This window comes from Sphaerodactylus townsendi, linkage group LG01, assembly GCF_021028975.2.
Source record: "Sphaerodactylus townsendi isolate TG3544 linkage group LG01, MPM_Stown_v2.3, whole genome shotgun sequence".
NCBI classification, from domain to species: Eukaryota; Metazoa; Chordata; class Lepidosauria; order Squamata; family Sphaerodactylidae; genus Sphaerodactylus; species Sphaerodactylus townsendi.
In genome coordinates this window covers 178,712,863-178,725,822 of record NC_059425.1, presented here as the reverse complement: position 1 = coordinate 178,725,822, position 12,960 = coordinate 178,712,863, and the positions used below count along the sequence as shown (strand labels likewise).

General features: G+C 43.8%; 1 protein-coding gene across 1 annotated transcript in view; it reads left to right on the top strand.

The window, feature by feature from the left end:
• The window catches only part of COL4A2 (collagen type IV alpha 2 chain), a 174,461-nt gene that overhangs the window by 93,629 nt on the left and 67,872 nt on the right, over positions 1–12,960 (top strand). The window contains 5 exon segments of the mRNA XM_048501030.1: positions 281–316; positions 2,420–2,461; positions 8,598–8,684; positions 10,205–10,249; positions 12,099–12,161. Coding sequence (XP_048356987.1) covers positions 281–316; positions 2,420–2,461; positions 8,598–8,684; positions 10,205–10,249; positions 12,099–12,161 — 273 coding nt within the window.

Below are 12,960 nucleotides of genomic sequence, written 5' to 3'. Positions count from 1 at the left end.
GAGGATAGTAACACAACCATATTCAGAAGAGGTAAGTAGGTCCATGAGGTTATGTGTGGTCCCAAATTGCAGAAATCCCTGCATTAAGAAGTTCTATTTTAAAACAAACAGAAAAACAAACCTGAAAAACGTAGAGAATAATGGTCAAGTATTAAATACATAAACGTCTTTTAAAAATATTTTTAAAAATGTCATCCAGTATGCGTTGTGCGAAATGACGGACTTCCTCATACGTTTCTATGATGTTCTAACATGTCCCTTCTTTCTCCAAATCTGTTAGGGGCCTCCTGGACCACCAGGAATTCCAGGACTTCCGGTAAGTCTTTCTTCCTGACCCTCCCTTGGGATCGTATTGGAACGTCATTTGAAAGTTGGTGGTCGTGTAGGCCAAAATAGTGCTTTTTGATCAAAGGGGCCATCGGTTAATTATTTTGTTTGTTTTGTGTACTATGTCTTTCCTTATCAAAAGAAAAACCCAGGGAAGCTATTAAATGAATGTGAAATGCAGAGTGTTGGATACAGACCAATGGAAAAGTTCCTATCTTCCCGTCCTATCTCCCCCTCCATATTTTGTAAGATAGATATTAACTGAAGGAGTGAGGAGCTTTGTGACACATAAATCAGGTAGGCCCCTGGGAAGGGGTTTCTTCCATCTCCTCAGTTCTTTCTTCTGAACCATTTGTGTGTGGGCCTGGAAATCTCCTGGAATTACAGGAGACGTTTGCCAGCATTCTTTACTATGTTGTCAGTGAAGAGATAAAATTTTTAACCAGCATTGTGACATTGGCACCTGCTTTTGTAACCTCTATCTGTGGGTTCTGTGGGGCAGAACTTGGAAGGAGTTGCAAAGAACTAAATTTAAAACAAAATGGTTTACTTCCTTAACAAATTAACATTTAACATTAACAATTTACAGTCCTTTTAGGTTGCATTTCAAGTCCTTATATTTGCAATCTACTGATAATGGCAAGTCCAATTCTTCCTGCTGGTGGTTGGCTTCTGAAGACTTCAGAGGCTTGGTGAACGGGATCCAAGATGATGAAGGTCCCCAAAAGAACTCTTATCAACTACATACATAGCAAGCCCTGAAACACTAATAGGCTTGGTCAATACCCTATGAATTTGATAAAATTCAGATTTATTTGGGCATAAAATTATCAGTTTGCCCAAATAAGACAAATAACATATTTGGATATACCCGAATATTCGAGTATACTCAAAAAATTCAGGTACATCTGATTCTGGGGTTTTTTTGCATTTTGGCCTGCAGGGGGGACATTTTTAAATATAGCAGCAGCAAAATTTCAGGGTATCAATTGGAGACTGTCCTAATGATACCATCCTGATGCATCCCCTTTGGGGGGCCATAACTTTGACCCCCCTGAATCAAACTTCACCAAACTCGGTTGGTATCATCGGGACAGTCTCCAGATGAAACCCTGAAATTTCAGTGCTGCTATCATAAAAAAATGCACCCCCTGCATGCCAAAATGCAAAAAACCACCAAAAATAATCCCAATAAGCCTAAATACCTTGCATTCGGATTCATTCATATTCGGACAGGATATATTCGGCCGACATAAATAATGAATTATTAATTGTGGGGATAATAGATGATAAAAGAGTGAATAGAAGTTTGGAACCAATGTATACAATAATAAGAGCAGCACACGCTGTGTTGGCGTTGGGCTGGAAAGATGATAAAAAATGGACAGTGTCAAAATGGTTGGAATATATATGGGAACAAATACAACTAGAGATTTTTGAAAAACTGACAAAAAATAAACTATGGGAAGAAAAGATGGAAGATATAATGAAACTATGGACAGTGTATGAAACATGGATGGAAGAAGCCGGATTTAACAAAGAAATATGGAACAAAAGAATAAGAAGAATGAATCTCCTACTGCTTGCATAATATAATTAATAGAAAGGGGGGGAGGGGGGGAAATGAAAAAATGTATAGATAACATGGAGAGATTGAATGTAACAAATGCATAATTATTCTATACAATAAAAATTTATTTTAAAAAAAAAGGATATATTCGGCCAATTTTGGCCCGAATATGCCCGAATGCGCCCAAATTCGGGCCAAATCTTGTATTTGTTGCATCTGAATCTCCAAGCCTAGAGACTAACTCAAGTGAATGTTCTACCCCCTTCCTGTGAGAAATATTATTTTAAAATCATTAAGCACCAAGTTGTCTTATGTAAGTGATGTTTTAATCATATCCCAAATGTCATGCCAGAACACTGTAATTGCCAGTGGAATTATTATATGTACTTAGGTTGGTGACATTACAAAAAAGAAAAAGAAACTCAGCTCCCAAATTTTAATTGGGTTGCGCACAGCATCGGTCTGAGAATGATAAACCTGAATACACTGTGTTACTTAAATGCTAATTATTTGTAATTTCAGGGCAACAGAGGTCTTGGCTTTTACGGAGAAAAAGGTGAAAAGGTAAATAGAATTTGAGAAGTTTGTATGTGTAATAGAACATAAGAAATGCTGTTTTCTTTAGGAGTTCTCAAACATCTTATTTATTCACGGGTCACAATATATGCAAACATAATCTTGTAGCCAAAAGTCTCTTGTTCAAATTATTTCGGTAACTCATGCCGGTATGTTGAGAAATGCAGATACAAAAAAACTTGAACAAATAGGCTGTACTTCTTCCAGGGTAGCAGCCTTTCTGAATTCACAGAGTAGCCATCCAACTGATGGCCATTCCGTGTTTTCTGTCTCTAGCAAGCAATGTTTAAGTAGGCAATGATCACCAAATTCCATTGTATCACATTCTGTGATCAAACAAGCATTTCCACCACCCCCTCCCCTCCAATCCCCTACCTTTCCTGGACTGCTTATGACATCAGGTCACAATCAGTGGAACTTTGTGTGAGCATTTTCTGCACAAATTGTTTAGAACATCTCCAGAACGTTTTACCACGGTGTCTGTCTGCACTTCCCTCCTCCAAACGTTTTGTTTCTTTTTTTTACTGATCCATTGATTTGAGGTCTTGTCAGTCTATTGAATCATTGCTTCATGTAATCGTGGGTGTACTTGCGAGCAAATTTACCCGTGCGTAAGAAAAAACATGAGGGGAAGTGAAGAAAAACAGCCCCCCAAAATGTAAAATGGACGAAATGATGAAAACCAAGAGGCAAAGGGGAAAGGAGAGAGGCGAGGGACATGAAAAAATGGCAGATCTTTGAGTGTTCTTTTCCACAGTGTTCTTTGATTATGACAGTATGTACTCTGAGGGGCAATTTTGTGACAGTATGTACTCTGAAGGGCAATTTGAGGGAAGGTATAGGGGCTTCAGAAATGGGCTGGCTTTCTGGGAGTAAATTTAAAGAATACCACACTGCAGAGGAAGCCATCTTGGGAATATTTCAGCCAAAAGAATGGTTGCAAAGAGTTTTCAAATACAACGGTTTAAAAGAAAAACATTAAATGTTTCCGGTATGAATGGGGGGAAATGAAGAGCAAAAAGCCAGGGAGGGAATGATTTATGAAAGTTCTAGAAACATTTTAAATGACTTGTGCGGAAAAGGCCTTTCTCTCTGGAGACATACATCAAGGGACTACACAATCATGGAATTCTAGCTGAAGGAGATGCCTTCCCTGAGCCAGCAAACGTGCGCTGTGCCTTTTAGTATTTAGCAGATCTCTACAGCACTATCTCCAATGATGAACAGGCTCAGGTGAGCTACTTGCCCGAGGCACCACAACCGGGGCAGGGCTGGGTGAACAGCTTGCTTATCCAGGCACTTTGGGTTCTAAGTCCTAGCTGAGGACTCTTTGCTCCCCAGGGAATGGCCCGTGACATCTTATGCCAGTGATGGCGAACCTATGGCACGAGTGCCAGAGGTGGCACTCAGAGCCCTCTCTGTGGGCACACATGCACAAAGTTCATCACGTGGGGGGCGGAAAATCACCCCCACAAACACACACATCTAGGCTGGCCTGGGCCACTGGACACAACGCCCCATGGCGAGCAGGGAGGACTCGGCTGGCAGGCCTGGTGCCTGTGCTCTGGGTGGCTGATGCCTAAGGGGAGGCAGAGGAGGCGGAGATGCTAGAGAGGCTTAGAGCGGTGCATGCGGGACTTGCTGGAGGCTAGAGCAGGCTGGCCTCTGCTTGAGCGGGTGGGGCGGAGGCAGAGGGGTGGGGTGGAGGCACTGGAGCAGCGCAGAGCAGAGCGGCGGGTGCACGCAGGACTAAAACCTCAGTATTCAGGTTAAATTGCCGTGTTGGCACTTTGCAATAAATAAGTGGGTTTTGGGTTGCAATTTGGGCACTCAGTCTCGAAAAGGTTCGCCATCACTGTCTTATGCCAACATCTTATATATGTTGGGAGACGAGAAGGTGGAAATTTCACTGACGTGTCCCTTCATTAGCAGATTTTCAACGTGTAGCTGTTTAGCTGATTTTTATGGAGAGTGTGAATCTGAATTCCTTCTCTTCCCCATATTGGGCTTTGTAATTAAACTCTATAATCTGCTTTCCTGGGAGGAGATTTCTGGTTTGCTGGTACCTCATATATGGAGCTGTGAAATTTATAAATATAGCTAGGCAGTCCAGCTGTCCTCCAAATAATAAAAATGCATATAGTCCAATTAATCCGATTATTCAGGACCCCAAGAAGATAAAGTAGCATAATCAATTAAAATGTATTTTCAAAGACTAAGAAAAAAAATCCCCCAAAACTAAAAACTGCAAAGCAGCTTGATAAAGCTGTTCATCTGTCATCTTGTCCCTGTGTAAATTTGTTTTTAAAAACTATGAATTTTTAAGTATACATACATATTTATTTAATGCATTGATGACTCTGTTGCAGAGGTGGGATCCAGCAGGTTCTCACAGGTTCCCGAGAGTAGGTTACTAATTATTTGTGTGTGCCGAGAGGGGGTCACTAATTGGTGATTTTGCCATGTGATTTTTGCCTTAGTTACGCCCCTCCTCTCAGCAGTAGTGCGCAGAACTTGAAGCAGTCTAGCAGGAGGTGCACCGGTGTGCGTGGCAGCCTGCGCCTGCGTGCATTCGTTTCCCGCCCAAGGACCGGCGCAGTGGCTGCGTCCTTGCCACAGCCCCGCCCAGGAAGGCCCCGCCCCCGGAATGCCCGGCCACGCCCCCATCGTGCCCCACCCAGCCCCATTGGCGCTACGCCACAGTTTGAATCCCACCACCATGGGAACCTGTTACTAAAATTTTTGGATCCCACCACTGCTCTGTTGGCTATGTTATTGCTGGCTGAGCTCGGATCGTAAATAAGCAAATTTCTTCAGTGTTTTTTTTTTGTCAGGCAGACACCAGGGAATTTTAGCATAGTAATGGATTGCTTTTGCTGTGACCACTAGGCTGCGGGAATGCAGAAGTATGTTTCTGTGACAGTTTAAACATTTTTTCCCCAGTCAGTGTGTAGAGAAGGACTATTCTCTCTTTACTTCCGGGGTTCTCCTCTTCGAGGTTTGTGAATGCTGGGCACCTGAAAGCAGAGGGAAGGCATATTGTGGATTGGCCAGAGCTCAGATGTCCAATCATCCCTAATTTTTGATATCGTCCATGAATCGGTCCAATGTTTTAAAAGGCAATCTAGTGGCCATCGGTGCATTTTGCAGTAGTCGAGGCTAGAATTCAGCACAGTGTGAAGGAAGGCTTATTTTCACAAATAATGAATGAAAGCATGTGCGCCCTTTAAGAACTGGAGAATAAGGACCGAAAGAAACACGTGACGCACGTATGCTGCTTTGAGGCTATCTTCTATACATTTTTGATACATATAAGCATACACATACAATATACAATACTGAGTGCTAATACACTAAAATGACAGGTAAGTCTCTTTGGGAGAAGTAAAACGATTGTAATGATCAGCGCACGGCTGTGCCGTTCATAGTATTAAAGGATAGTCTTATTATTATTTCCATTCGCTGTATATCTTGTATCCCATGTGCAATTCTTTTTCTTTAAGTCTGTAATCAATTTGCTGCTCTCAGGACATGTATCTGTTCATAATATCCGCATCTCAAGCAAATCGGAGACGTTCCCGCGTAGCAAATAAAGGAGCCTTATCTCAACAACGGAGAATTTGCAGAAGCTGCTTATTTTCACCCCAGAACGGTGCTCAGATTATGGGGGAAAGAGAGTGGTGGAAAAGTTCATCAAGTGGCAACCAATTTAGGGCAACCCCGGAGAGTTTTCAAGGCAAAGGACCAAAACAGGTGGCTTGCCGTTGCAAACCTGTGTGTAGCAATCCCAGAAATCCTTGGGGGTCTCCCATCCAGATGTTAGCCTCTGAGAGCTTATGCAATTGGGTTAGCCTGGGACATCAAGGTCAAGGCAGAAGAAAGGTAGGGGGCCACTTATAGAACCCACAAGCTCCCACCCCTGGGTCCTTCTCAATTTAGCTTCTCTCTTTGGTCCACCTAAGCCACCATCTTCTCCCATGTTCCTACATGGAGCAGTACAGTTTATTCATATGCAGTACACTCCATTTACCAGAAAAAGCAGCTAGGTGTGTAATAAAGGGAAGAAAAATTAATACATGAGGCATAGGGTATGATCCAATCCAATCCAATCCAAAAACCTTTATAGGGCATAAACCAGAAGTACCATACATTCCAAGTACAAAAACAGGATCATTGTTACATATCATGTAGAACATGGATTAAAAATGTAGCAACTGCTTCAGAAATTTCTGCATTAGGGCTGTTCAATAGCTTAGACATTTTTTTGTTTGTCTGAGAGAAACATAAATTCTAGAGGTAGTAAAGCTCCCAGATCGGTTCCAACATCATTATGCCTCGAACAGTAAAGCAGGATATGAGGGACTGAGTCCATAGCGTTGGGACCGGCAACAACGCTCACTTTGTGGGATGTTAAGGAAACAACCTTGAAGATAGACAGAGAGGAATGAGTTGCGCCTTGCTCTTGTCATGACCCATCTGCACTTATAACAAGCTGTTCTAAATATACAGCAGGGCTAGATTTCAGGGGTGTGATCCCAAAGTATAGAGGGGAACAGGAGCTTTGTGCAGCACTCAGGAGAGATTGGTACTCCTGGTTGTACAGTCTGATCATTAGATGATGGTAAATTTCCGTGGCGGTAAGCATATGAAGAGACTCCCATGAGAAACCCAAGGAGAAGATTTTTTTTTCCAATATGGAGCCACCACTTCGAAAGCTGAAGCTCCCTCATTTCTAGCAAAGATAAACTTTTTGGATCTGTGCAGAAGCATAGACGCAGCCCAAACTTAAATGTGTCAGCCCATGCCCTAGTTTCTAATAAATGTTGCCCATAGGGTGTGATCGACAGTGCCTGGCAGGAAGAAGAGCCAATGAGGAGCCAGGAAAGTGAAAAGAGGTTCCACCTGAGGTCATAACGTGGGTGGAGCTGAGAGCAGTAAGCAGATCAAAATACAGGCTGGAAGTCCAGACTGCCTTTCTTGGCCAGGCACACAGTCGCAGGGAGTTGTGGCAAGAAGTTCCAGGTGTGGTAATCTGGGGGGGGAGGGGGCTTGGCCTTTTCAGACCAGGAGGAAAGGGGGCCCATCACAAGTGCTAAGATTCTCCCCAGCCCCACTGTAATTTAAGCATTGCTCCCAAACCTTCCAGTCACGCTCAGTGGGGGGTGGAAGCCAAACTGCAGAACCATATACAGGAAATAGTCCCAGAGGAGAGAGCATAATTGGCCTGCATTGTCTCTCCCCTGCCCCCCCCTCCTTCATTTACACATGTCCCCCTAAAAGTAAATACAAACCTTATATAAGCAGAAACGGTTTGTTTGTTACCCCATGTTTGTGCTCAAGAAACCTGCTTCTCAAGGGTTCTTGACCACAGGTATAGAGAACCCCATGTGTTTACGCTTACTGCTGTGTGCTGAATTTAGGCTGAATGTATGTCCCCTTCTATGAGTTTTCTCACAAGTCCCTATTGTTGGGTGTGTAGGAGGGAGTTCTTTCGATCCGCTTTTTCCATACTAGTCATAATTTTAAAAATCTGTGTCATACCTTCACAGTCATCTTCCTGAACTCCTCATGGAAAATGTGTCTGAGTTAGTGATTGTTTCAGTTACTCTTATTGGCTCCTATTTTCTAGTTCTGTGCCTTCTTTTTGAGGTGGGATAGTGAGAAATGTACACAGGATTCTAATTCCTTTGTTGTCTGTAGCTCAGAGGATGTGAAAAGCCATGTTACTGAAACTATAGCTTCTACATATAAGCATAAGCATAAGCATTTTTATTGTCATTGTGCACGCACAACGAAATTTACAGCAGCATTCCTCGATGCACACAATTTCAGACTCACACATCATCCTCACTTTCCCTTCCTCCACCCATCCCTACACAGCCCCAAACACACCAATACGAAGCCGCAGAGTTTAGCATAGCCACAGCTCTGGAGTAGAAGCTGTCTCTAAGCCTCTTTGTCCTAGTTTTGAGGGCCCTGTATCGTCTGCCGGATGGTAACAGTTCAAAGAGAGAGTGTGCTGGATGAGATATGGTGTTCCCTCTCACATTGTTCTAAGCATCTGTCCGACATTGTCTAAATATTTATTTTGCTTGATGAACTTATTCCTTTGGCTTTCTTGTAGGGTGATATCGGTCCCCCAGGGCCGCCTGGTCTTCCATCAACAGGAGAACTGGTCACCACAACTGATATAATCACAATTGAACACAAGGTAATTTTAAGCAATTGACATTTTAAACATTTAAACATAAAGGAAATATAAGGTATGTATGAAACCATGGTGGAACTAATTATGTTCCCCAAAAGCAAAATTGTGGCAAGTGTGTTTTCGGACGAAGGCTGCCAAACCCCCAGCAAGAGTGGGAGGCCCCCGGTTGGCAGCCATCTTTGCCTGGAAGTAACTCCGGGTAGTTCTGGTAATCCCTGGAAACTCTATATATGACAATTCCTAGAGTTACCTTATGCCACTTCTGGGTTTTCCCTGGAAGAAGAAATAGAAGAGTGTTAGGTATACCTTGCTTTTCACTACCTTTAAGGAGTCACAAAGTGACTTACAGTTGCCTTTTCTTCGCCTCCCTGCAATAGTCACCTTGTGAGGTAAAGGATCTGAGAGAATTCTGTGAGAGCTGTGACTAGTCGAAGGTCACCCAGCAGGCTTATGTGTCGGGGCAAGGAAAACAAACCCAGTTCACCGGATTAGAGTCTGCCACTCATATGGGGGGATCAAAACTCTCCAGATTAGAATCTGATGCTCTTAACAAGATTAGGTCAGCTCTCCAGGTTAGAATCTGCTGCTCTTAACCACTACATCCCGCTGAAAGTGACATAGAAACATATAGGTTGGTGATGGCGAACCTGTGGCACGGGTGCCAGAGGTGGCACTCAGAGCCCTCTCTGTGGGCACGCGCACACAGAGTTCATCATGTGGGGGGCGGAAAATCACCCCCCCACACACACATCTAGACTGACCTGGGCCACTGAGCACAACGTGCGCACACTGCGGTGAGCAGGGAGGACTCAGCTGGCGGGCCTGGTGCCTGTGCTCTGGGTGGCTGCTGCCTGGGGGGTGGGGGTGGGCGCAGAGGAGGCAGAGATGCTAGAGAGGCACAGAGTGGTGTGCGTGGGACTTACTGGAGCTAGAGCAGGCTGGCCCCTGCTCAAGCTGGTGGGACAGAGGAAGAGGGAGCCAATTGGTTTTTTCTAAACCAAAACCTCAGCATTCAGGTTAAATTGCCGGGTTGGCACTTTGCGATAAATAAGTGGGGTTTGGGTTGCAATTTGGGCACTTGGTCTCAAATAGGTTTGCCATCACTGATATAGGTTATTGCAGCCCCCGATGTTCCCATCCCTAAGCCTCTTTCAAACAAATATTTTTGTTACCACCTCACTAGGGAAACAAGTACCTGTAAATTAAGTGCATTCTGAACACCTAGTAGATGTCTGCTGTTAATTATTACTGTTCAGTGTACATATTACGCCCCTTCCGCACATGCACAATAATTTGCTTTCAATTCACTTTCACAATTGTTTGCAAGTGGATTTTGCTATTCCACACAGTAAAATCCAGCTGCAAAGTGCATTGAAAGTGGATTGAAAGAGTGTTATTCTGCATGTGCAGAAGGGGTCTTTCAGTTCATAGAGTCTGCAGTTTGTAGATTTCACATTTGCTTCTTGATTCATGTAAATATCTTATTATAACATTAAGTGTTGTGTTGGTTGTTTTTTTTTTAGGGAATTAAAGGAGCAAAAGGAATAAGGGGTGAACCTGGAACTCCAGTAAGTTGGTAGAAATTCATTTTATCTGTTTTGTTTGTTTATTAAAATATTTCTGTCCCACTCATTGCCTCCCAAGAGTGCGCAATAGCATATACCAACAAATACATGATGCAACATTAAAATGGCAGTTTAAAAACCATCCACATCCAGTGACTAGCCATCCTTTAGGCACCACGTCAAACCTCTTCTTTCCCCAGGTTTGTTACTGAAGGCTTGAGGCTTTTTTAGCTGTCTCTACAACAGGCCTTGACAATTCCAAGTGCCAGGTCAGCATTATGATTGGAGTTGCCAGCTGTGGGTGGGCAAATATCTGGGGATTTTGGAGACGGAGCTGGGGAGGGCAGGATTTGGGGAGGGGAGGGACATTAGCAGAGTATAATACTATGGAGTCCACCCTCCAAAGCAGCCATTTTCTCTGAGGAACTGATCTCTATTGTCAAGAAGAAGAAGAAGAAGGAGGAGGAGGAGGAGGAGGAGGAGGAGGAGAAGGAGAAGAAGAGGAAGAAGAAGAAGAGGAGGAGGAGGAGGAGGAGGAGGAGTTTGGATTTATATCCCCCTTTCTCTCCTGTAGATAGCTGTAATAGCAGGAGACGTCCAGGAACCACCTGGAGGTTGGCAACTTTAATTGTAATCAAGTTTGCTCCAGGTCCCTGAAGCTCTGATAGTCCTCGAGCTGTCAACTCTCTGGCAGAGCTTAAAAGAAGAAAGAGAGAAAGGGAAATTCAGCCCTTAAAAGGAATGCCCTGCAAAACTTTAAGTATAGAGCTAATATGTTGCTAGAATACAAACTGTGCTGCAAAACGGAGCTATATCACTGCTGACGTTCCTTTGCCCTTGTGGGAACTTAAGCTCTTTCCTGCCTCAGTGAGGAAAGGTGAAGAAAGGAAGATGCCTGAGCTTTGTGGGTTCAGCAAAGGCAAGAGACTTTTTCCTCAAGGGTGGGGCAGGGGACAGGGAAATCTGGCTTGGAGAGGAAGGAACAAGTCTTACAGTCTTTAAGCCAATTGTTGTTCTTACATGCTTGAATGTAAGAAACCTCCTCTTAGAGCTCTTCCAAGCAGGACTGCTTTGAACTGCTTCTCTGAGAGCCAACAGGTGGACAACCTCCTGTCTTCCTCCCAAAGGCCATTCCAGTGGGTTGTAGCCATCAGTGAGAAAGCTCCACAATGGGCAGGCACACCTAGGAATTACCATGAGGGGTGCAGCTGGCATGGAGATTTGCACAAGAAGACACAGTCCTTTGGATATCTGGGTTTCAAGCCTTTGTAGGTGAAAACTGGCTGTTTAAATTTTGCTGAGAAAACAATTGGCCGCCAATGAAAATGTTTTGGAACGGGTTGTTGGTGCTCAGTTCCAGCTACTTCATTTTGCATGGTTTGAACTAGGCTTGGTCAACACCCTAGAAATTTTTGAAAATTCAGATTCGGATTTATTCAGGCATAAAATTATCTGTATGCCCGAATAAGACAAATAACATATTCCGATATACCCGAATATTCTGGTATACTCGAAAAATCCGGGTCCATCTGATTTTTTGGGTGTTTTTTCAAGTTTCGACCTGCAGGGGGCGCAATTTTAAAGATAGCGGCACCAAAATTTCAGGGTATCATTTGAGACTGTCCTGATGATACCACCCGATTTTGGTGAAGTTTGGTTTGGGGGGGCCAAAGTTATGGACCCCCAAAGGGGGTGCCCCATCCCCCATTGTTTCCAATGGGAGCTAACAGGAGATGGGGTTACAGTTCCATCAGAGAGTGCAAGGTGGGGAGAGAGGAAGGCAAGTCATAGGTAGCCAAAGTTCTGTGCGAGTCTTAATTGGTAAACAATAACTATGATCTTTCTTTTATAGGGCTCCTATGTATATGCACCTGAAAAGGGTGAAGAAGGCGTCACAGGTTTTCCAGGACAAAGGGTAAGAATATAATCAAAATTCTGAAGGAATTCTTCCTATCAGCTTCCCCACATATGATTTTTTTCTTTAATTCCACTGGGACCCCGGGAGTGCAGCCACTCAGATTTTATGACTAGTTCTGCTCCTGTAGAGAGGCTGACTGATCTCCAGATTTCATGGAAGGAATTTTATTTCAAGTCAAATGAACAAGAGAGACCCAAGAGTAACAAGGCATCTTGCTTGAGTCATCGTCTCCTGTTTCAGACGATTAAAACTGGGTGGGTTGATCTATGATGATATAGGGTAGGGGTCCGCAACCTATATTAAGCCTTCAAGCATATTTGGAATTCTGACATGGTGTGATGTGCATAGCAACAAAATGGCTGCCACAGGAGGCAGATCCAGCCACAAAATGGCTGCCACAGGTGGTGGAGCTCCCACAAAACAATTTGCACCGCTTAACTTTGGTAAAACAGTGTAGATTTTTGGGCTGTGGTGGCTGCTGTTGCTGAAGCAACGTTTAAAAAAACTGCACAGCCAATCAAATCTCCAGTAGCCAATCCAAAGCCTTGCTCTGTGAAAGTCCTACCTGGCCCCACACACTTCCTAAAAACAGTTGGTGGCATCATAAAAGTTTTTGGCAGGTCCCATTGCACCCACCGCCCCCTGATTCTAGGGTCTGCTTAAAGCCAGTTCCAAATTTACCTATAGGCTTAGCAGGCCTAGAGCCTCCAAATCTAGGGGAGCTCCAGCCAAGGGGGATAATATTTTTGACTCTGTCATAGGCCTTTCTTACACATTTATGCTCCCCCCCACCCCC